At 43.1% G+C, this 25157-nt stretch overlaps 1 protein-coding gene across 1 annotated transcript in view; it reads left to right on the plus strand.

The window, feature by feature from the left end:
* LOC110530206 (xenotropic and polytropic retrovirus receptor 1 homolog) overlaps positions 1–24380 on the plus strand; it is a 33666-nt gene extending 9286 nt beyond the window's left edge. The window contains exons 3-14 of the mRNA XM_036985763.1: positions 11302–11403; positions 11784–12004; positions 13491–13640; positions 13806–13971; positions 14108–14295; positions 14773–14952; positions 15204–15366; positions 16453–16647; positions 16968–17134; positions 19013–19149; positions 19282–19503; positions 19657–24380. Of these exons, the coding sequence (XP_036841658.1) occupies positions 11302–11403; positions 11784–12004; positions 13491–13640; positions 13806–13971; positions 14108–14295; positions 14773–14952; positions 15204–15366; positions 16453–16647; positions 16968–17134; positions 19013–19149; positions 19282–19503; positions 19657–19711 (1946 nt within the window). The 3' untranslated portion in view covers positions 19712–24380. The remainder of the gene's footprint in view (positions 1–11301; positions 11404–11783; positions 12005–13490; positions 13641–13805; positions 13972–14107; positions 14296–14772; positions 14953–15203; positions 15367–16452; positions 16648–16967; positions 17135–19012; positions 19150–19281; positions 19504–19656) is intronic.
* Positions 24381–25157: the final 777 nt, after the last annotated feature.

A 25157-nucleotide genomic window follows, 5' to 3' on the forward strand; every position in this document is an offset into this window, starting at 1 on the left:
AGAAGAAAAGACAGAGCAGAGGAAGAGTGTTGAGCCAGGGAGAGGAAGAGTGTTGAGCCAGGGAGAGGAAGAGTGTAGAGCCAGGGAGAGGAAGAGTGTAGAGCCAGGGAGAGGAAGAGTGTAGAGCCAGGGAGAGGAAGAGTGTAGAGCCAGGGAGAGGAAGAGTGTAGAGCCAGGGAGAGGAAGAAAAGTGCACAATAAGCAAACTTCATCCCTCAAATACCCCTCTTTCTTTAAACGAAGTTTCTGTCCATCAGTCTTTGGTCTAACAGCAAGGAGAATGACAGAATGCTTTGCTCCAGACTTTTTCTATTGTCGCTGGCGTAATCATAGCTGTCCTCAGTTTATTGGACGGCTAATCCATTTCTACAGCGTGATTCTCAGTGCAACGCGTCATGGTCCTTTGTTAAGAGTTCCCTGTGGTGCCAGCGTGGCATTGTGAGCTTGAAGACTTAATCCAGCTTGTTACGTTTGACCAGGCCACAGAGGCTACTTTGTTCCACTCGCCTGTCAACACCTTTTGTAGGAGCCTGAGGTCTGTAACACAGTCAAAGCTGGAGGGAACTGCAGTACACACATGTAGGTAGAGGATTGTATAGTGTAGCTGATTAGGGTGAAAAGAGTTGGTATCGATCAACCCTGAGATGTGCCTGAAGTTAGAGGCGTTAGGCGAGTCAAAGCTTGAGGGGACCCGAGAAGGCATGTAGGTTGAGTATTGTACAGTGTAGCTTCTTTCAAGGGATAGAAATGGTTTGCTATCAGAACGAGTGCATGTCTGTGTGTTAGACCTGGGTTCAAATACAATTTGAAATCATTTCAAATACTTTAACCACCTACCGTGGGATTAAAATTGATTTAATTGTATTTTTTTAATCAATGAAATACACAAAATACTCTAAGTGGAATAATAACTAACTCCTATAGGTCTAAGCCTTTGGTTTGCGATATCTACTAAAATGGTCATACCATGGATCATTTAGCAATTTGATTTTGAATTTTAGGAACCGTGTAGGTATATTTAAGCAATCGGGCCCGAGGAGGTGTGGTACATGGCCAATATACCACTGTTAAGGGCTGTTCTTATGTACGACGCAATGCGGAGTGCCTGGACACAGCCCTTAGCCGTGGTATATTGGCCATATACTGCAACCCCCCCCCCTAGGAGCCTTATTGCTATTATAAACTGGTTACCAATGTGTTGTCATACCTGTGGTATACAGTCTACCATGGCTTTCAGCCAACCAGATTTCAGGGCTCAAACCACCCAGTTTATAATAAAAAGTACCAATTATTATTTATTTTTTATATTGATTTTGGCCTTTACTGCTATAGCCCATAGAAACGCATTCAATAACACATTCATAAAATGGCAAAACAGAGTAAAAAATGAATCCTAAGGAATAAGGTTGACGTGTCTGTCCTACATCTAGGCGATATAAGTAAACTTTATTTGTTAGACCCATATTTAGTCACTTTGGTTATGGCACTGTTGCACCCTATTCACGTTGTGTGATAAAAAAAATGTTAAGGCCCGGCACTGGGTTAGCTTCCTGGCAACTCCCCTAAAGCTTGTGTGCGTCAGAGCTAAACGTCCGTGAGAGTCTTACCTGTCCATGTTGTTGACTTATTCCTTTATAGCTCAAACGGTTCAGTCTGGACAGTCGGTTTTGTGAGAGGACATCTTGGAAATTAGGACCTGGGCGTCAATGTTCAGATGACTGCCGTAAAGCCTGTGGATGTCGTAGAGCAAAACAAACAACACTGCCGTGAGCGTGTCCTTTCACACGCCCCATGTTATGGAATTGGCGCAAGCTTTATTAGAATCGGCAGAAAGAGAGGATTGAGCTGTCGCCACTGATGGTTTCTGACTTCTAAATTTGAAATATTGTTAATAATCAGGTATTCTATGGAAAAGGAGAAGGGCCACAGTCTGGTTGTTACACCAGAAGTTATTGGTTATGTATATGGTGGAGTCAATTAAGGTTGGTTATGAGCCAGGGGCTTGGAATGTTACTGTGTGAGGGAAAGGCAATCACATGCTTGCGGTCACTGATAGTGTGGAGAGCTGTGGATTAGTGAGGAATGGGGGCTGAGGTCAGGTCAGGTCACATGACGGGAGAAAGAAGGAACAGTTTATTAGCCACATCACTTAGCTTCCTGCCTAGCAATAAAGATGTCATGTTTAGAGGGAAGGAGGAGACTTCACCTAAATTGGGGTATATATACTTGTGCTGGTGGGAACATGTCTTTGTCTGTTCAGCTGTCTGAGCCAGTGGGTGAATACACTTGATTTGAGCTTTTATAGTTGTCCGCCAGGTTCTAAATAACAGGGTAAAAATTAACACCACTTAAAGAATCTACGTCTCTAGCATAAAACACACGGGGCTATTCAATATTCACAGTGAAGTCACGTCAAATTACCCTAGGGGTGTTTTAACGGGTCTCAATATTGTGTACAATGTGCCATTATCCTTTTTAAAGCTCTCTCAAATCAGTTGTTGATCATTGCTAGACAGCCATTTTCAAGTCTTGTCATAGATTTTCAAGTTGATTTAAGTCAAAACTGTAACTAGGCCACTCAGGAACATTCAGTCTGCTTTCCAACAGACACTGGGAGACAGCAGGACAATAACCTAAAACACCAGGCCAAATCTACACTGGAGTGGCTTACCAAGACAACATTGAGTCTTGGTAAGCCACTCCAGTGTAGATTTGGCCTGGTGTTTTAGGTTATTGTCCTGCTGTCTCCCAGTGTCTGTTGGAAAGCAGACTGAATCAGGTTGTCCTCTACGATTGGCTCTATTCAGTTTCTTTTATCCTAAAAAGCTCCCCAGGCCTTATCGATGACAAGCATACATATAACATGATGCAGCCATCACCATGCTTGAAAATATGATGTATTTGGAATGTGATGTGTTGGCCCCAAATGTAATGCTTTGTATTCAGGACAAAGCTGCAGTTTTACTTTAGTGCCTTATTGCAAACAGGATGCATGTTTTGGAATATTTTAGGTTAGTACTATTGTGGAGTAACTACAATGTTGTTGATCCATCCACAGTTTTCTCCCATCACAGCTTTTTTTTTTTTACCTTGTCAGCTCTGGGATTCTATCTTGCAACCTTTTGGTTACTAGTCCAATGCTCTAACCACTAGGCTACCTGCCGCCCCAGGTAAACTCTGTAACCGATTTAAAATCACCATTGGCCTCATGGTGAAATCCCTGAGTGGTTTCCTTCCTCTCCAGCAACTGAGTTAGGAAGACATCTGTATCTTTGTAGTGACTGGGTGTATTGATACACCATCCAAAGCGTAATTAATAACTTCACCATGCTCAAAGGGATGTATAAAAAGGTAGGTGGGTGCCATTAGATAGGTGCCCTTCTTTGCACGGAATGGGTCTTTGTGGTTGGATATGTGCTTAAAAGTCACTACGACTGAGGGACCTTACAATTATCTGTATGTGTGGGGTCTAGAGATGGGTTAGTCATTAAAAGAAATCATGTTAACCACTAATATTGCACACAGTCCATACAACCTATTATGTGACTTGTTAAGCATTTTTACTCCTGAACTTTGTTATGGCAAGCCTAAAGGGGTTGAATACTTATTGACTCAAGACATTTCAGCTTTTAATGTTTGATTAATCTGTGAACATTTCTTAAAAACATAATTCCACTTTGACATCATAGGGTATTGTGTCGATCAGTGACACGATTTCATTTTAGGCTGTAACACAACAACATGTGGAAAAAGTCAAGGGGGTTGAATACGTTCTGAGGACACTGTATATCCCTGGGTTTCTTCGGCAGCAAAAACAAACACGGATTCCTGTGTTCATCTGAGGTCATAGTTCAACATCACTGCCACTGATAGGATTGGAGCGAGCCGATCTCTGGGTCTGTAGGTGCGGTTGCTATGGCTGGACAGTGGACACATGGCCTGGAGTGTTGCCCAAGTTGAAACTCGACTCATCAGTGCGTCGGCAAAAAAGTATTGGGACACTGTTATGCTCCCAGTGTGTTTACTGTAATAGCAATGTAGTAACCAACCGGTGTTACATAACCAAGAAGACACCGCAGTTTCGCACACTGTGAAACTACCCAACCAAGAGTTTTTGATTTTTGTTAATACCCTTAGCTCTTTGTTCAGTAGGCCTACCCTTTCCAAACTCTCAACTGCAGACTGCAGTCGTCTTTGTTTTCATCGCTGTGATGCACCGTAGATGCGTTCACTACATGAATTAGGCCGAAAGGCATCGTTTTTTTCCCTTCTTCTTCTTCCAATCAACAGATGATAATAGAACTATGAGTGAATGTATTGTTGTGATCGCTGCAGCTGTTTGTCACTGTGTTGTGTGCGTGTGTCAGAGAGAACGGGAGCGAGGATGCGACCTACCCACGTGTGGTAAATGACAGTTATGAATGGCTGTTGCTTATGAATATGTGTGTGGGTGTGTGTTGATTATCTCGGCTGCTGTTTTTGTGCCATTACGTGTGTGTGCCAGAACTGGGTGTAAATAGCTGTTATTTGCCATGGCAGACTAACGATAATCACAGGCCCATTTTAGGCGAAATTGAATGTAATTGAAAAGTTAATGATGGTCCTTGAAAACAGCTGAGGTTTGCAGACTTGTGAGGTTGGTTTCGCCCGTTAATTTTCACACACAGACATCATGATGTCACTTCACCAGCACGCTCACAAGTCTGACTTCACTGCCACCACCATCTTACCCACCGTGTCAAAATTGTTTTAAGGGTCTTTCTTCAACCAAATAGGCCAACAATGTGTGCCTAGTGCTCAGGCTCTCCTGTGATTTGGCAGTGTGTCACCCAGCTGTGTATAGATTGGTTGGTGTGTATCTCCAATCTTGTCAGCCCTCCTCAGGGCCCAGACGGCCTCAGTGACCCAGTTCTGTAGAGGTATATAGAGTTACCCAAACCAGTTATACAGTTGCTGGCTACCAGTACTACAGTGGCTGTTACCATGCCCTGGGGCAGTTGATAACCTTAATCAACCCGGGAGTTCAACTTCTTACACTATACACTGAGTGTTCAAAACATTATGAACACCATGTTCTTTCCACGACAGACTGACCAGGTGAAAGTTATGGAACGCGTTCACCACCTTGTAGAGTCCATGCCCTGATGAATTGAGGCTGTTCAGAGGGCAAAGGGGGGGGGGGGGGGGGGGCAACACAATATTAGGAGGGTGTTCTTAATGTTTTGTACACTTTGTGTACATTGAACTTGATTAACATCACACCAGAGAAGGGTTTTATTGGGTGATATATAGCAGAGGCAGCCCATAGCCTATTGAGGGGTTCATAGCAATTCAATAATATTAAGATCCCATTGGTATTCAAGCAACATCTTCTGCCCCTTTTGTGCAGTTGCTATATATATATGGCCTAAGACGAAGGAAAAACAAGAAAAGGGACATTGAGGAAAAACTGTCAATTTAGTCCATGATTCAGCCACAGTCAGGATCCCTGTCTGAGATAAAATAGCATATCTTTTAATAAAATGAGCTCTATTTAATCTGCAGACTCACAACAACCCCTCTTGGATAGTCCCCACTCAGATTTGGTCATCGTGTGTCACTGTATATTGAAACTGGAGTCATAACACACACAAGAAAGAAATTAAAATCATGTCATTACCCATCTACGTAAAATGTATTTCTCCCTCAAAACTTTGAACTTGTTTTTGTCATCCGCTAGATTTAGGGAACTGAGACATCACTGAAGCTTAGAGGACAGTAGGGGAAAGCACTGTGAAGATCCTTTCTATAAAAAAATCTCTCAAAATGTTTACATTTCTCTATGACCTTTTGACTGAAGACACGTGCAAAACATAGAGACCCTGAAAGGCCAGTAAAAGGGATATTTGGAGACTTTCCCACCAACGGCACTGCTACAGGCTAACATCCTGTTCAGCATACAGTTCTACAGGGAGTGTTCTGAGTTGTATCTTTCAGCTATTATATCCATTCACTCATCCATCATTCTCCCCATCCTCTCTTCCTCCAGTGGATTCAGACTCTAACGATAACCTCTCTCTCTCTCTCATAGCATTTTTGTTGTTGTTGCAGACCAGTGCAGGGATTTTTCTGCATAGAAAATCCTTGGACGGGCTGCCCAGGGACTGGACAGAATTCAGCTGCTCTGACTGGCTGACCTTTTATCTAAGCCCCATTTTGATCCAGAAAAAAACCTTCCAGTGATTTATCTTTTGCTGCATGTGTCCTTGCGTGTGTAATGTATTCATGATAGACTCGTTCTGCAGAAAGCGGAAGGATGAGCGTTTTGTTATGAATCATCGTTTCTCATCTAAGGCAAAAGGCGATTAGGGCAATGAATCCTTTCCTCTCAGATCCTCCTAGCCTATTACATCTCTAGTTCATTTCAGCATCTTTGGTCCTACAAAATATGAGATTATGTACCATAGTTTCAAAAACCGATTTCAGGAATCCAAGTCATCGAGAACGTAATACAGGGGTCACCATTTTCCTTAACTCCAGTGGGGGGCCACAGTGTGTGCCAGTTTGTAATCTATCCAAGCACAAATGCACCTGATAAAAATGTACATGGAACCCTACATGAGCATGTAAGAGGAAGGTAGACTCCTTGAAATATCCCTGACACCCACCCAGTCTTTTCCAGACCACAGTCTGGTTGTTCTGACTCAGATAGTGCTCAGACACTGAGTCAGACGCACCTGTCTGGACTACCCATAGCTCTACTGTAAGTGAACCTAATACTGTAACACTGGGAATTACTCGGAACCAACCTGCTGCACTCTTGCCAACGGTTCCTCTTGCTGGCCTTCTGAGGTATTACAGGAGTGTGGCAGCACTGTATCGAGGCACATACTAAACTTTAAATTACTTTAGACCAGGGACCCCCCTCTCAGTCAAACCGGCAGCCCATGGAGCCCCATCATACATTAGCAAAAAATACAGATTAACATGTCTTATCATCAGGTGAATGGAAAATGGCAAGGAGAAGAAATTCGAAAACACATTTTGGATAAGAGCAGCTGTTTAGCTGGTTAAACAAAGGTTAGTCATGTGATGGCAAATATTAATGTCCAAGTCAAGAAAGTTTACCAGCAGCAATATCACTATAGTAGCCTGTTCGCCTTTTCAGATATTCCAGATAGTGAAATTGGATCGTTCCGTGAATTCGGTGCCTTTTGAGATTTGTGACAGTGAAAAATTTGATTTCACCAAATGTTTACATTCTGTCATTAAGAGCACATGTTCAACTTTAATAAAGTACGTGTTCCCATCGAGGTGAAATACTATAAGTACCAAATAAAGTAAGAGGGTTGAAGATTTAACCTTACATCAGCCATAAATCCCCTTGTGACAGGGGAAATGGAAGCTTGAGTGCAACAGGGAGGGGCAGTTGAATGCAAGCTAAACATAAAAAAAAAGTCTAGTCTGTTTACCTATAGGTCAAATCAAATGTTATTTGTCACATACGCATACATGGTTAGCGGATGTTAATGCGAGTGTAGCGAAATGCTTGTGCTTCTAGTTCCGACCATGCAGTAATATCTAACAAGTAATCTAACAATTTCACAACAACTACCTTATACACACAAGTGTAAAGGAATGAATAAGAATATGTACATAAAAATATATGAATGAGTGTTGGCTGAACAGCATAGGCAAGATGCAGTAGATGGTATAGAGTACAGTATATACATATGAGATGAGTAATGTAGGGTATGTAAACATTATATAAAGTGGCACTGTTTAAAGTGGCTAGTGACACATTTATTACATCAATATTTTCATTATTAAAGTGGCTAGAGTTGAGTCAGTATGTTGGCAGCAGCCACTCAATGTTAGTGATGGCTGTTTAACAGTCTGATGGCCTTACGACAGAAGCTGTTTCTCAGTCTCTCGGTCCCCGCTTTGATGCACCTGTACTGACCTCGCCTTCTGGATGAAAGCGGGGTGAACAGGCAGTGGCTCGGGTGGTTGTTGTCCTTGATCTTTTTGGCCTTCCTGTGACCTCGGGTGGTGTAGGTGTCCTGGAGGGCAGGTAGTTTGCCCCCGGTGATGCGTTGTGCAGACCTCACTACCCTCTGGAGAGCCTTACGGTTATGGGCGGAGCAGTTGCCGTACCAGGCGATGATACAGCCCGACAGGATGCTCTCGATTGTGCATCTGTAAAAGTTTGTGTGTTTTTGGTGACAAGACACATTTTTCCAGCCTCCTGAGGTTGAAGAGGCACTGCTGCACCTTCTTCACCACGCTGTCTGTGTGGGTGGACCATTTCTGCTTGTTTGTGATGTGTACGCCGAGGAACTTAAAATTTTCCACCCTCTCCACTACTGTCCCGTCGATGTGGATAGGGGAGTGCTCCTTCTGCTGTTTCCTGAAGTCCACAATCATCTTTGTATTGTTGACATTGAGTGTGAGGTTATTTTCCTGACACCACACATTAAGGTAACAGGTTTGACCTTAAAATGAGGTACAGATTTTGAATCACAAGTAAATAATAATCTTCAGAAATGACTTTGTCAAAGCAACAAAATAACTAGGTCTTCACAGTGATGGTGAAAACTTGAAGAAATGTTGGTTAAAACCTTCCTACAAGTCAGAGGTTGCACGGAGGGCATGTCAAAATGCAGAATTTTGGCAATTTAGTAAATCTTTATTCATATATAACAAAAATCTGATTTATTGAATTCTCATGTGGTCTATATTAAAGGGTACTTCATGGACTATAACAGGCTTTTAAAATTCAATATTGGTGCACAATTTATACTTAAAATATCAAAGGGATGCAAAAGGCCCTCATTTCCTGGAACCAGCCAATTTGCTCAATATTAGGAGTTGAGAAATAAAGTTGACGTCATTAGATAGAACATTTTCTTCTGTAGGTATGTCATTCAATACCTCCAGACCCCCGGTTGAATACCCCTTCTTTAGACCAGTGTTCCTAAAAATCTGAAATGTGTGCAGGCTTCAGTCTCAAGTGTAACACTATTTTAAACACCTGATTCAACTAATCCACAATATGAAGTCGGACGTTTCAGTGCTAAGCTGGGACAAAAGCCTGCACACACTGCAGGGCGTCCAGGAGGACCAGAAGTAAAGACCACATTGTACATGTCCATCATATATTTTCTTCCCGTAGAAATTGGACACGTTTTGTCTCTCGCAGCAGTCTAGTGTTCTACCACTGCTGTGTTCTCTCTGTATGAAAATATTAGCCTTCTGTGAAACACTAGCGCTCTTCCTTCAAAACATTGCAAAACTGCTTTTCACCTCTACCAAAACATTCTCACCCTCTACTGTGTGTGAACTCTCAAACATGGCCAGCTGTTCTACATTCTAAAAGACCTCTGCGGCTCTCAGCATTATGAACGGACTAGAGCTGCTGTCTGTTGTCATAACACTGTCAATGTCATCTCCACCATGTCATGCCACCTGAATGTGCTGAATAAGTTAACTTTGAGAGGTTAATAATGACAGCGTAATGTATGTACGGAAACCTTGCTCTCTATGGCGTCTCACAATAACCTACCGTACCATCTCTTAGGACAGCCTCTGCCAATGCAGACTTAGGGTAGGCAAGACACTAATATCATCAAAATCAATATATCATAACATGTTTTTGGGCTAGTCCATTAGTTCTGACCGGATTAAGTAGAATCCTGAAAAGTAATGTAAAAGGTACAGTTTATATTACTAAAACATAAGTTGAAAATTATACTATTGCTGCTTCCTGTTGTCATGGATTTGGAATTATAGCTGTGTCAAAACACTGTTTTTAAATGTCAATTCATAATCAATATGCTGCAATAAGTTGTGATCTGTTGAAGACGAAGACAAAAATGACACACACGTCACACTTGTGTTCAGATTACTGTATTTTGCAAAATGAGTACCTTTTTAAAAACTGCTCACGCACCAATATTTACCAATCGGTCACTCTAGACTGAAATTGATTAGCTTGTTCTACTGCAATCAATAGAGCGTGCAAATGAATCACTCGCATCGATATTGTATTAAAATCAATGGAACTGGGACAGATATAGTTTGCGCTCCTTTTAAAAGAAAAACCACAACAAACTTGGGTATAAAACATGTAACTGTCGCTAGATGACAACCTGTAGTAGGCTTTTATCAACTCATTTCCTTGTAGGAAAATGTTTATGGTGAATATGGAATAGAAAACGCAACTTTTTGACTGGATAATTTCAACGAATCGCCTCTCCACACGTAGTTCTAAATAGTGACGGGTTGCTTTCGTTTCAGTGATGACGGTCAAATCCGTGTATTAGTTTGTGGACCAGCGACTTTTATACCGAGAGCGTCCCGAATTGTCTGTGCTATTTTTAAGTTTGAAAATGACAGTGGCGCTAAGTCCTGCGACGGACAGACGCGTATGACAAAATCAACAGTACCTAACCAAATATATGAATCTGATTCAAGCAATCCATTTAGTGTTGGCGTGATGACTATACACTTTTTATAATAACATCTCCAATCTGAGGTAAAACGGATGTTTAATTCCACTACATTTTGTGGTGAAAATGCAAGCTTGTGTAATGTTTTGTCCACCATATGGAAATGAGTGTAATTTAATTCATTATTTCCATGTTTTTATTTGACCTTTTTATTTAACCAGGCAAGTCAGTTGAGAACAAATTCTTATTTACAATAACGGCCTAGGAACAGTGGGTTAACTGCCTTGTCCAGGGGCAGAATGACAGATTTTTACCTTGTCAGCTTAGGGATTCGATCTAGCAAACTTTCGGTTACTAGTCCAATGCTCTAACCACTAGGCTACCCTGTCGCCCCAATATATGATGATAGTAAATGTAGCATATTCACACACGTTTACAATAATGACATCCATTTCTTTCTACTTTATCCATGGAGAGAGTTTAGAAAAATCTCCTAAGCACAATTTTAACAAGGCGTTCTAGACTAGAGCGTCCATAGGGTCTGTGCAGCAGGATGAACGTTTGACGTCCCTACTTAAGACTCCAGTCGTTTCACATGTTTTGATGTATTCCCTTCTAAATTCCCTTCTAAACAATCTTTCTAAGTTGACTAGATAGTTAAATATGGGCTGCTAGTGTTTAAATGCATCAAATATGTGAAATGACTGGGTTGAGGCTATCTTTGGCGAAAGGACCACTGCGCAATATCACAGGTGGCAAAAAATACCAAGGTCTCAAAGACATTTGCAAACATCAGCTTGTCTGGAAAAGAGAGAAGATGAATAACACCACATTTTTGCCTTGTGCTTCAAATCTTCTCTTGTCTTTCCAGTCACCGACGAGGACACGGTCAAGAGGTACTACGCCAAGTTTGAGGAGAAGTTCTTTCAGACGTGTGAGAAGGAGCTGGCCAAAATCAACACATTCTACTCTGGTAACTGTGCATGATGCTCGATTTCATGCACCTGATATAACCAAACCACAGTTTGTTTCTCTACTTAGCTAGCCTATTTCGATGATTGTACAAAAACCAACAGCACATTCACATTGCATTACTAGCAAACAGTCACATTCTCCTCCACAGGTCTAGGCCACTAATAGCCCATCTGGTCAGAAGACAAACATGAATCCCTTAGGGACTGAATCTTCCTGCCAAAGACCAATAGTTAGGCAACAGAGAATGAATCAGACTGCCTCTCTCTTACACAATCTCCCTGTCTCTCTTACTCAATCTCCCTCTCTCTCCCCTTCTTCCCATGACCCTGCCCCCCTCTCTCGTCTATCTCCCGCTCTTCTTTCCTCTCCCTCTCTCAGAAAAGCTAGCCGAGGCCCAGCGCCGTTTCGCCACGCTGCAGAATGAGCTGCAGTCTTCACTGGATGCCCAGCGGGAGAGCAGCATGCAGGGCCTCCGTCGCCGCCGCAAGGCCGTCTTCCACCTGTCCCAGCAGGAGCGCTGCAAACACCGCAACATCAAAGACCTGCAACTGGCCTTCTCAGAGTTCTACCTCAGTCTCATCCTGTTGCAGAACTACCAGGTTAGTAGACACTGCCCCTTAGACACTGCCCATTAGACACTGCCCCTTAGACACAGCCCCTTAGACACTGCCCCTTAGACACTGCCCCTTAGACACTGCCCTTTAGACACTGCCCCTTAGACACTGCCCCTTAGACACTGCCCCTTAGACACTGCCCCTTAGACACTGCCCCTTAGACACTGCCCCTTAGACACTGCCCCTTAGACACTGCCCCTTAGACACTGCCCCTTAGACACTGCCCCTTAGACACTGCCCCTTTGACACTGCCCCTTTGACACTGCCCCTTTGACACTGCCCCTTTGACACTGCCCCATCCTGCTGCACAACTACAAAGTTAGACCCTTGGGCGGTATCCAGATTTTCATATTGTAAAACCGTGCTTCACTCATCCTGGAATTTACGGTATTACCGGCATAGCACACAAGGGGGTGCTAAAAACACAAGAAAAGCCCATTGGGCCTCTATTACCAGAATACTAACAAAAGCAGCACAAACTAATAGTGAAATCACATAGACGCTGTTAGCTAAATGCTAACTTGCAAAAACGAACAAACTAATTGCAAAGACGGGCAAATCCAGCCCATAAAGCTATACAAGCATAGCTAGTAGCTACCAAATGTAACTTTCGGTGAGTGTGGACATTTACAAGCGAATGTGAACGAGAGAAGTTGTGCAAATGAGCCAAGTTGTGATGCATGCTTTTCTGAAGGAAGAGCAGCATGTGTACATGGAGCAGAGGGGAGAAGAAGGGAGGAGACAAAAAAAAACGCTAGTAGGAAGCACAGGGAAAAAATGGCAGCTGTACAGAACTCATCCAGAGCTCTTTGACTTCTGGCAGAAAGCCTTTATAAGATATCTGATGGCAAACATTTAGTATTGAATTGTAACTTCATCACCTCATGTGCGCTGCACAACAGAGACTCGTCAATAGATAGACTGCTATGGACTCACCTGCTCCCGCTTTCTCCCATTGTGCTATTTACAAACAAACACGTGACTGGCATAACTATTCTGGGGAACTACAGCAAGCTTCATAATGTAAGATCATGTGAAACAGGTGATGTGAAGAACTCAATCTGCTTTATCTCCTAACATATTGCACATGTTGACCCCAGGTATTAAAAAGGTAGCTACAAATAGTCCAACATATTGAAAAAACGTCAAAGAAATAGTTTTGACGGTATCGAAAAACAATCCTGTGGCTTTTTCCAAATACCCCCGGTATACAGTATACCAACCAATCCTAGTAGACACTACCCCTAGATACTACCCCCTTATACACTACTTCTGGATACTACCTCAGCCTCATCCTGCTGCAGAACTACCAAGTTAGGTACCAGCTCCTAATCACCAAACCCTAGACACTACCGCAAACCCTAACCTTGTTGTCCTGTGTCACCTTCTGATCCATTGCAATAAGTTTTCGTCCTAAGAATTCTCTGGGAGACTCCTATTATAATCCTTCAACTGTTTCTCCTCTCCCCAGAATCTGAACTTCACAGGTTTCCGTAAGATCTTGAAGAAGCATGATAAGATCCTGGAGACGTCGCGGGGAGCCGAGTGGCGCGTGGCCCACGTGGAGGTGGCCCCCTTCTACACCTGCAAGAAGATTACCCAGCTCATCTCTGAGACTGAGGTACTGGATTGGATAGCCATTTTGTTCCCCCCTCTTATCAATGAAAAGCATTGGCTAGCAGTAATGTACCATAATAATTTCAGTTTTATTTGCTTATCATCTTGTCTTGAACTTTTAGCTGTGACAATCTCTTCCTTTCTCGCTGTGTCTCCACCGCTCTCTCAGGCCCTGGTAACACAAGAGTTGGAGGGAGGAGACAGACAAAGAGCCATGAAGAGACTACGAGTGCCCCCACTGGGTGCTGCACAGCCAGCTCCGGCGTGGACCACCTTTAGGGTTGGCTTGTACTGTGGCGTCTTCCTCGTCCTCATGGTCACCGTTGTCATCACTGGTACGCCCGTCATCCCTCCCTCCATCCCCATTTCTACGGGCCTAAGTGCTCTAGTTCAGGATTTGACAGCTCAGTTGTTGACGGAAAGCTGACGTTAATGTGTTATAAATGGGTTATTAATCGTCCTGCCCTCTAGCTGCGGTTGTGATAGAGAATGCCAACGTGTGGCCACTGGTGAGGATCTACCGCGGCGGCTTCCTGCTGATCGAGTTCCTCTTCCTGCTGGGCATCAACACGTATGGCTGGCGCCAGGCTGGGGTCAACCATGTGCTCATCTTCGAGCTCAACCCCCGCAACAACCTCTCCCACCAGCACCTCTTTGAGGTAAGAGTTTGGTCCTGTGTGGCTCAGTTGGGAGAGCATGGCGCTTGCAACATCAGGATTTTGGGTTCGATTCCCGGGGCCACTCTTAAGTAAAATGTATGCGCTCATAACTAACTTTGGATAAAAGCGTCTTATGAATGGCGCATATATTAGTCTGGTCCCAGAAGTTTGTTGTTGGACACTGGTTGAGTTTTAGTCATATCGTTCTGATTATTATTACTCGTTCATATTATCTATGTGGCTTTTTATGGTCACATTTAGTGTAGTGTTACTGAATCTAGCTTTTCGCATTAGTATCAAGTCATTTGCTTGAATTCTCTCCCTCTCTGTCTCAAATTGAAACTAGCTTTATTGGCATGAAGGGAGCAAATCAGCTGTTGCCAAAGCAATAAGCAGTAGAACGGAATGACACGAATAGATGGCGTTTTCAATCAAATTACAACATCAGTTAACCTGCCTCTCCTCCCCTCCACATAGATTGCTGGTTTCCTGGGGGTGCTGTGGTGTGTGAGCATCCTGTCCTGTCTGTTCTCCAAGTCCATCCTGGTGCCCATGCAGGCCAACCCGCTGGTCCTCTACGGCTTCTTCTTCCTCTTCCTCATCAACCCCTTCAAGACCCTCTACTACAAGTCACGCTTCTGGCTCCTCAAACTGCTGGTGAGACGCTCAGAATGCCGAAGAAGTGCACTGTCAAATGTTATATGGCAGCAGAACATGTCTGAACATGTGCCTGTCATCATGACGGGGGAAAGGGGTAAAATATAGACATTTTATGTTGCCAAATGCTCTGTCTTTGTTGTCCTATGCATCCGTAGTCAGATATATATATATTTCTCTCACATGATCTCTCTTCCCTCTCTCCATTCCCCACCTCTCTACATTTCTCCCTATCCCTCCCTCTCCTCCAGTTCCGTGTGGTGACAGCCCCGTTCCACAGGGTAGAGTTTGCAGACTTCTGGCTGGCCGACCAGCTTAACTCTCTAGGGGTGGTTCTGATGGACCTGGAGTACCTCATCTGTTTCTACAGCTTTGAGCTCGACTGGAAGCAACAAGACGGGCTACTGCGCGACAGTAAGCAACGGACACACACACACACACTAACACACTCCAAGCTCAATGGACAATAAGCTTGTTAGTTTGACTATCAATCAGTCAGCTCAACAATCAGGGCTTTTCTCATTTCTGGTGGCTACTTTCATTTCTCTCTTCCTCTCCTTTATCCCCGCCTCCTCTCTCTGTATCTCTCTCTTTCTCACTCTCAGTCATCACAACACGCAGCCTTATCCAAGCATACAAATCTCAGTCAAAACAAGCCCACACTAAACATACCCTCAAGACTTTTGTCCAAACAAAGTGAACTCGAGTCCAAACAAACAAAACCAAGTCCACAGACGGCTCACTCCAAACACTATCCAGTCCAAATAAACATACACACCACCACCTAGCCTTGTTCAAGCACATTTTATCCCGTTGATGTTATTATTTGCATGGGTGTTAAGTGTTGGAGTCAACTCCATCTAAAACTCATGAGTATATTAAATTCCTGTAAATAAATTCTATGTTCTATGTTAAATTCTAGCTCACAGATTACTGCACCTGTACATAGCCCACCTATAATTTAGCCCAAACAACTACCTCTTTCCCTACTGCATTTTATTTATTTATTTATTTTGCTCCTTTGCACCCCATTATTTTTATTTCTACTTTGCACATTCCCCCACTGCAAATCTACCATTCCAGTGTTTTACTTGCTATATTGTTTTTACTTTGCCACCATGGCCTTTTTGCCTTTACCTCCCTTATCTCACCTCATTTGCTCACATCGTATATAGACTTGTTTATACTGTATTATTGACTGTATGTTTGTTTTACTCCATGTGTAACTCTGTGTCGTTGTATGTGTCGAACTGCTTTGCTTTATCTTGGCCAGGTCGCAATTGTAAATGAGAACTTGTTCTCAACTTGCCTACCTGGTTAAATAAAGGTAAAATAAAATAAAATGTCCGATCCAACAGACAGGAATTTAAATGGAATGTAATTTGGCAGATTTTATTGGTTGACTGATAATGTGCTTTGTGATAGGTGCTGGTGTTTGTCACTCCTACTCGTATAACTGAATTGTATTGGTTAATTCCTAATCGATGTGTATTCTGAAAGGTGGAGGCGTGTGTCACTCGTACTCGTATGGCGTGCGGGCAGTGATCCAGTGTCTGCCGGCCTGGTTCCGCTTTGTGCAGTGCCTGCGGCGTTACCGCGACTCCAAACGGGCCTTCCCACACTTGGTCAACGCAGGGAAATACTCCACCACCTTCTTCGTGGTCACCTTTGCTGCCCTCTACAGCACCCACAAAGGTATGGAGAGAATGTTTATAGTCATCTTAGACTGGGATCTAAATGACATATCGTAAGTACAGAACTGTTTTGGGCCACTACGCCGGTTGACATGCATATACCAGTGATTCTCATAAGAGGAGAGAGGATCCACAAACAATGGAACAACAAACAAGGAGAGATTAGTACAGTAATGCTATTTGCAATATAACGTTTGTAGTTTCTACGTATGCACTACGTACCAAATGCTTGAATCATTGATTGAGCGGTTGCTTTGTTGATTGATCAGTGATTTGAGTGATTGAATATGACCCTTGACCCCTATGCCTCTCCCCTCCTAGCTGAGCGTCATGATGACACCCAGATCTTCTTCTACCTGCTGATTGGCTGTTCATTAGTCAGTTCCTGTTACACCCTGGTGTGGGACCTGAAGATGGACTGGGGCCTGTTTGACCGCAATGCAGGAGATAACACCATACTCAGAGAGGAGATCGTCTACCCACAGAAAGTTAGTGTGCACCTCTTGGTCATAACGACCAAAATGACAAATATAAGTTGGGTAGAGGTAATCGTCCAAATACAGAAATACACACACACACACAGTTCGGGAAAAACATATGCCTCAAAGAGGAACAGAGAGGATGTAGGGCTGGTCGATATGTAACTCATTTGAATGTATGTTTCTGTGCAATATTCCAAATGCCTGTATCGCAAGAATCAAGCTTTTTTTTGTTCTCATGAGCATTTATGTCCGATTGTTCTCATATTGTCTTTTTGGTCTCGTCTCCTTCGTTCCTTCTCTGCTCTGAGCACCTTTCCATTTACACCAACAATCAGAGTATAATGACCAGATGCTCATGTCTCCGCCCTAACAATGGGAGTTGTCCCAAAGACGCAAAGGTAGTCAACAAGCTTAGGCCCGAAATAAGCCCATAGAAACGCATTGGGCTAATTTGTGAAACCTCTCGCTTTCGCCTGTTCCTCTGTTTACACTCACACACAAAGCCCCTGACACTCGCACAATAAAGATGAGAGATCACGTCTTCCTCTCTGACAAGCGGTTTCAACCTGCTATTTGTATTTGAGGTTTGCTCCAACAGAATGGGTCATATGGACACCAAAACACATTGAGACATTATTTTACTGTAACAGAGGACAAGTTAACCTTTCTAATCATACCCTCAACTGCTCAAAGTTCACACAGAGCAGACAGTACTAAAACAGGAGAATCAATGAACGTTGATTCTGGACAATTCATTCTCAGTGTCGCGCACGGCATTGCAGTACCGCTAGTAGCAATTTGGCCACAGACTGTTATACTAGTTGTCTAATTAAGCAATAAGGCATGAGGAGGTGTGGTATATGGCCAATATACCATGGCTAAGGGCTGTTCTTAGGCACGCTGCATCGCGGAGTGCCTTGACACAGCCCTTAGCTGTGGTATATTGGCCATATACCACAAACCCCAGAAGTGCCTTTTTGCTATTATAAACTGGTTACCAATGTAATTAGAGCAGTAAAAATACATTTTGTCATACCCGTGGTATACGGTCTGATATACCACTGCTGTCAGCCAGTCAGCATTTAGGGCTCGAACCACCCAGTTTATAATCTGTGTTTTATAAATGTGCAATAAACATAAAACATAATTTATATAAGGAATTGGCAACTCGATCTCATTCTGAGAAAGAAGGTAGGCCACTTGATTTCAACATCTGAACATAGTGGACAGGCTAGCCTGCTGTTCAAACAGTTGGAGAAGGACAGAAGGGTGTGTTCATAACAATTCAACTGTTCTGCCTTGTTAACTAGCAAATAGATCCTTGAAACTGGCTGGCTGGCTACTCACTAGCTCGTGGGCTTGTGCTAGAGAGATTATGAGACCGGTTTTATAATGCCTGCTACAAGAGGTTAGTCATTATTAGTGAATGTGCTTTATACATGGTTCTGGTTAAATTGTAACAAAATATTTTTGTAGACAAACCTGAAAGCCAGATCAGTGATTATTGCAACAACAACAACAAAAAGGTTCAACTATTTTGATCAAATAATTAAATAATTAGTTGGTTTAATGGTTGTGGAAGGCCTAGGTGTAATTTCACAAGCCCTGAATTCATTTAGATTATTGTTGACTGTTTGAAATGCAGTGTATTTGACCTCTTAATTGTACAACAAAGCTTATTTAGAAATGTATGTCGTAAATAGTCCAGAAGTTAGGGAAAAAAATGGAAATGGAGAATGATTTTTAGGCCATAACACCCAGCCATAAGACGATGTCTGCTAATGCAATAAATCGTTCAAATATATTCAGGCCTACTATTTTTCTGTAATGTCAGAAGATATGTGGTTATGTGATGATAATACATGGGTGTGTGTGTTTGTTCAGGCCTACTACTACTGTGCCATACTGGAGGATGTGCTGCTGCGTTTTGCCTGGACAATACCCCTCTCCCTGAGCACCGCCAGTGCACCGTCAGCTGCAGACATTGTGGCTACCATCCTAGCCCCTCTGGAGGTCTTCAGGTGAGATTACATTATCTGAAGATTCACGGGCGATCATTTAACCACTAAATACCTCCCTCAATGGTATTTCATACATGAAATGAATGTGAAACACCTCAACATTTCACTTGATTCTCTTCCGCTCCACTGCAGGCGTTTTGTGTGGAACTTCTTCCGCCTGGAGAACGAGCACCTGAATAACTGTGGCGAGTTCCGTGCCGTGAGGGACATCTCAGTGGCTCCGCTGAACGCTGACGACCAGACGCTGCTGGAGCAGATGATGGACCAGGAGGACGGAGTCCGGAACCGCCTGGGCAAGAAGAACTGGAAACGCTCCTACAGCGTGTCCCTGAGACGGCCACGCCTCGCTTCCCAGTAAGGTTATACAATTGCTCCACACACATATAATGGCATGCATGCATACATACACACAAAGCTACAGCGTGTCCCTGAGACAACCGCGCCTCGCTTCCCAGTATGGTAATAATGTATGGCTGTGTTCCCCTCTACTAAACTTCCTCTCCTCAGGACCAAGACCCGGGACACCAAAGTTCTCATGGAGGACACAGACGATGACACCTGACATCAGGCCAGACCCATTGCATCCATAGCATGGGTTCAGAACCTCTTTAAAGGACCACGTCCCTCCTAGGGGCATACACCCCCTCCTCCCCCATCAATCAGTCCATCAATCATTTGATGACCCGCCCCCTCATCAGTCCATCACAGAGCTGCCTATCTGCGTCAACACACAGAGTACAATGACTTGAATATAGGCGTATACAGAGGATAACAATTGGAGACAAATACAAATATCACACACACACACACACACCTTGGAACAGCTACTTTTAAGCCACTTTGTTTTGTTACGTTCATGGACCATTTAGTGCTGAGTTGGCGTCACCCGTTGTTTTTTATATTTCATGGGGCATAGACAAAACACCAAGACTGTGTAAATGTTGATGTAAATATCAGGAAGAACAAACGGGGAACGGACTGTTGATTTCAAGATGGCTAATCAGAAATGATGTAATCTAAAAAAAGACTGAGAGCGTTGGACTCTGAACAGTGATCAGACACTCCTCTGCAATCAGTCTGGTCCAAGACTTTCTTATGACCTTTTTTGATGAACATGATGATGACGATTACTGTATTGATGTGGCTGTCCTTTCCATGTGTGATAAGTTCTTCCACGAATACCTTGGTTTTTATTTTATTTTGTTTAATTAAATTGTTATTTATGTGAGGGGAAAGATGCCTAAAACATTTGGTAGTGAAATGGGGGAGGTTCTGGTTTGAAATGGCTGCTAAAGTGTCTGCCTAATGTTGCCCAAAAAGAACTGTTCCAAGAACTTGTTGGTAAGGGGGAGAGGAGTTTGTTCTAATGGTTCAGTATGGGTCGGTCTGAATATAAGGCTGATCGGTGCTTCAGGGCATCTCATCCTTTAAAATGACATTATGTTCAAAAACCCTCAGGAGGCTCTGATTGGACAATTCTCTTAAAACAAGCCCACCCCTTCCCGGTCTTCAGAACCTTTTATAGGGAGGGGGCCTCCCATCATTGGGGAACACCCCCCCCCCCCATGTCTATTTCTATGGGCAAAAGCACATTCCATGACAAACTGTTCACACCCCCTTTTGTTGGCGGAGAGGATTTTGCAGTTTATTTCCTGTAATTCTATACATTCTGCCATTGGGTGAAGATTTTTTGGGCCATTTTTAAGCTAATTTCCTGCAGTTTTACATATTTTGCGTGTTCATGTGATATCTGAGTGACTCAAACATTACAACAAAATCAATGGGCTAAAAGACCTAGCTAAAAAAACGTTAGCTGACATAGACTAGTTGATCTGGACATTTCTGACAAGTTATAAATAGCTCTCTGAGGTCTGCAATGACGAGAGGAAAACTGATGATGCACTACCCAATTTCAAAATTGCACCTTGTGCATTCAAGAGTAATTTGAAAGCCAGACAGTTCCCCCCCCGTTATAGCGTAAATGAAAATGTAAGAACTTTCTTAAATGAAATCATATCATTTGACAACCCTGTTTGTAAGCTTTCAAATGATATCACACTCAACCGTTTATTTTTTTCCCCAGCGATGTGGACGTCTCATGGAAGGTTGGGGTATGCAAAATGGGTCAGCTTTGAGCACCTCCATCTCCTGAATGCTTTGACATTCAGGTCCAAAAAGTCACTTTCTGACCACTTCCACCACGGGCAAACATGAATGAAAGGTTTTGTTCAAATCAAAAGGGGTGCAGTCAGAAAGTGATTGAAATCACATGGAACAACCCCTATACCAATATGGTTTAACTGTAGCATTGTCTAGGATGTCTTCTTTTTATTTACTAGTGTGAGCTAACACAGTCTCTCTCAGTAAGCCCTGGTAGGTGTGAGAATGACAGAATGTATGACTATTGCTCTTAGAGCTAGTCAAATATCTGAAACATTCCATTGAGAGCTGGGCTGTGCTTCCAAAGTGTAACGCTTCACTCAAAGCCCATTTTATGCTTGATCTGAAAATGTGGTCAGAGGCTCCGTATGGAGGGTGTGATGCAATTGCAGCGTCTCCGGAGACACGCAGAGGCCAAATTGAGCTCCATACCGCCTCACCGTGAGCCTCCCAAATTTTGTAACAATGCTGAGTGCTCTGTATAGCTACATACACACAAACTCACTTCCTTGACAACTTCCTTTACAACAGCTCTGCGCTGCTCCGTGGAGCGCAAGAAGTATGAACGCCCAGACTTCTGCAGAATCCGTGTCACCGTAGAAGGCTGCACGGCCAATGCAGACGTCAGATTGATCCTGCGGCACCTTTTCCTGATAATGCACAGTAGATAGAAATTCAATCTATAGAAAATATATTTCACTATTAGGGCCCTTACTTTTTCTTGGCCATGTGACAGTTTTTTTCTAGAGAAAATCACATCCTAAGGTGCCACCAGCCACCTGTGATCCCTACGTCTGTTCTAGACATCCTAGTTCTATATGCGATGTTGTGGTGCTTTGCGTCCACTAAGCACCACAGCCCAGGTCTCTTCTGAAAGCCCAGCTCTCTTCTATCAGTAGGGTCAATTTCCACTGACTCTGTTATAATTGGGGCCCAGTGTTTTTCCTGCTCAGGTGTCAGTTTGGAAAACTCCTGGTCCTTGCCATCCCATTAGATCGCAGGGCTGAACACCCAATGCCAGTTAGGAGTCACGTGTATCTGGGGATGTGCAGGGGTTGGCCTCTTCACCTGCCCTTAATATTAGTAGTTGTTGAATTCTGCTGAAAAACAGCATATTTCTCTGTAGCAGAAATCTAAGTCATTCCATCCAGACAGTTTTTTTATTTTTATGTTTTATTCCTAGCCTTGGATGTGTTCTTAGCTCGGACACTTCTCACTTTGGGGGATTTGTTGAATGTATCATTCTGTTAATAACTCCAGCCAATAAATGCAATGTGTATGCGCTCACATAAAGACTCCAAAGAGAAGGGTCTGCATTGGCTCACCTAAGGAGACGTTTCAGCTTTAAGTGTTCTGCTCTGACTGAGTAAGAACCATTTCCCAGAATCCCTCCCTTCCTAAAAGCCACCTGAGGGTTTTAACCCCCACTCTGTATAACCAGGTAGATTTACTAACACTGTAAAGATATAAGCAATCGTATAAGGCGGAATCCTAACTTGATATGCCCAGATAACTCATCTCCCATTGATATCAATGCACGATGTTCAAAGGTTTGAGTTAACCCAAGTATATCTCAGGTTAGGTTTTGGCCCATACTTCTCAAGCTGCATTTCGTAGTTCATAGATCAACTGTAATGGTGATTATGGAAAGCCTGATGGAGCTTAAATGTGGTCTAGGGGGAACTAGTCTTAAATAATGTGGTGAAGGAGAGAACCAAGAAAAGACAACATGGTGATCTATTAGTGTCTCCGTTCCAAGTAACACCTTATTGCTGATATAGTGCACAAGAAGTATCATGCTACATTGGACTATATAGGGAATAGGGTGTCATTTGCGATATACCCAGTCTTTTTATGGTTGAGCTTTCCTGTCGGCCTTGCCCAGCTCAGATGGGATTCTCCACAGAGGTCTATAGACTTGAATGGAGCTGGTGAGCAATAACGGCCATGCGTAATCCCTGTAATAAGTCTTAATAAGTGTTAAGCAATGTTTGTACCCGAGGGAGGAGGGGACCCCAGTGTCTCAGGGCAAACTGTTGATTTTCATTGGGCCTCAGTGCTTTGTAGATCAATGAGTCAATATTTAACTAGATTCCACCTCATCCGATTGTCCAATTTCTGACAAAAATAAATGATTTGCCATAAAAGTGTACCTACTTGTGCACTTTAGCTGCTATATAAGAACCATTATAGGCACCGAATAAGCGAGCGATTCATTTGTTTTTTTCCTGACGAAAACGAGAAAGATGGGGCACAACTAGTAACGAGTCACCCTGTGCGGCCTTGGGTCCCCCGCCCGTTGTTAAGATGGTGATGCCATTCTGTTACATTTTCAGATATTGTGGTCTCTACAGGTCTGAAGACTGCACCTCTCTAGGTCAACCAATGGACCTAGTGGGGGAATAAGCAAATATTTACCCTTTTGTTACATTACCTAATGTAACGTCACACCCCTGAGAGAGTGATATGGAGGGCCCACACACAAAGATATTGTAAATATGCACACACTCTGAAGTGCTTACACACACCCTGCTTACAAGCATACCCTGTACACACACTTACCTTGCTTGGAGTATGATCCAGCTGATCAATGAATGCTAAGATTGGAGTAGCACTGGACCCATTCCCCTGTCGCTTCTCATTGGATCACTGAATCTCTCAGAGCTGTCACTCAAATGGATCCTCCCATGGAAGAAGAGTGGAATCTACTGTAGCAAAAGCCTGGACCAAAACAAAGCTCTTTAGAATGTTTTGTGAAACGTAAACCATGTTTCCCTTATGCCTAGAACGTTATAAAGACTTAATAAAGACCCTGTATGGATTATATGAAACGGACGACCATTACATGTCCCATGTGCCCCGCGAGCGTTGTTTTATGTTTCAGTTTTTGGACATGCTCGCCCTATGTACTGTCATCGTACCCTTGTACTTCTGGTCACTGTAACTACAACCTTAAAGGAGTACTCGTCATGAGTACTCGTCGGCATTCTCTGCTAACTTAGGCGCCTGGATCGTCTCCCTGACCCTGTAATTCTGTTTTTGAGTTTAAAAAAAAAAATCAAACAAAAAAATGACTGGACTCGTAGCTCTTTATTTCCATCCTTCTGTACTTGTTTATTTCCTATTTTATTCATTCTCTTCTGTAATTTCTTTGTCCAGCAGGTGCTGCTGTTTCTATGACCTCGTGAGGACATTCTATAATGTTTGAATGTAGACTTGTGAATATTTTCCTATACATTTTGGTTTCTTTTGCAGAGGGAGGTGTCAATGAAATGTCTTCTTATAGCTACTCAAAGTAGTAGTTTCATGCCCATGCTTGGCAGGCTGAAACCTCCCATGCTTCTCCTATAAATGCAAAATGTATTGTATAGGCCAATGCCAGCCACAGATTTGACACCAAAAAACATGCCCATGCCTATGTGGGATGTCCGCTACAGCAAATGCGGATCAACATGACACAGCCCTCTTGTGTGGAATGCCAAAGGATACAATTATCTGACAGATTGTAGAGACAAAGTAACATTTTACGGGCACTTTTGTAACTGTACACTCTGCCTTTTCATTCTCTGGAAGTATTTAATTCAGTTTGGGGAGTGATCCATGACCAAATAGATCACATACTTTTGTATATATAGTGTGACACCCCTTCAAATTTGTGGATTCGGCTATTTCAGCCGCACCCGTTGATGATTGGTGTATAAAAATCGAGCACACAGCCATGCAATCTCCATAGACAACTATTGGCAGTAGAATGACCTTACTGAAGACCTGTAACTTTCAACGTGGCACCATCATAGGACGCCATCTTTCCAACAAGTCAGTTCGTCAAGAGCTGCAAGTGCTGTTAT

This window comes from Oncorhynchus mykiss, chromosome 8 (assembly GCF_013265735.2).
Source record: "Oncorhynchus mykiss isolate Arlee chromosome 8, USDA_OmykA_1.1, whole genome shotgun sequence".
NCBI lineage: Eukaryota > Metazoa > Chordata > Actinopteri > Salmoniformes > Salmonidae > Oncorhynchus > Oncorhynchus mykiss.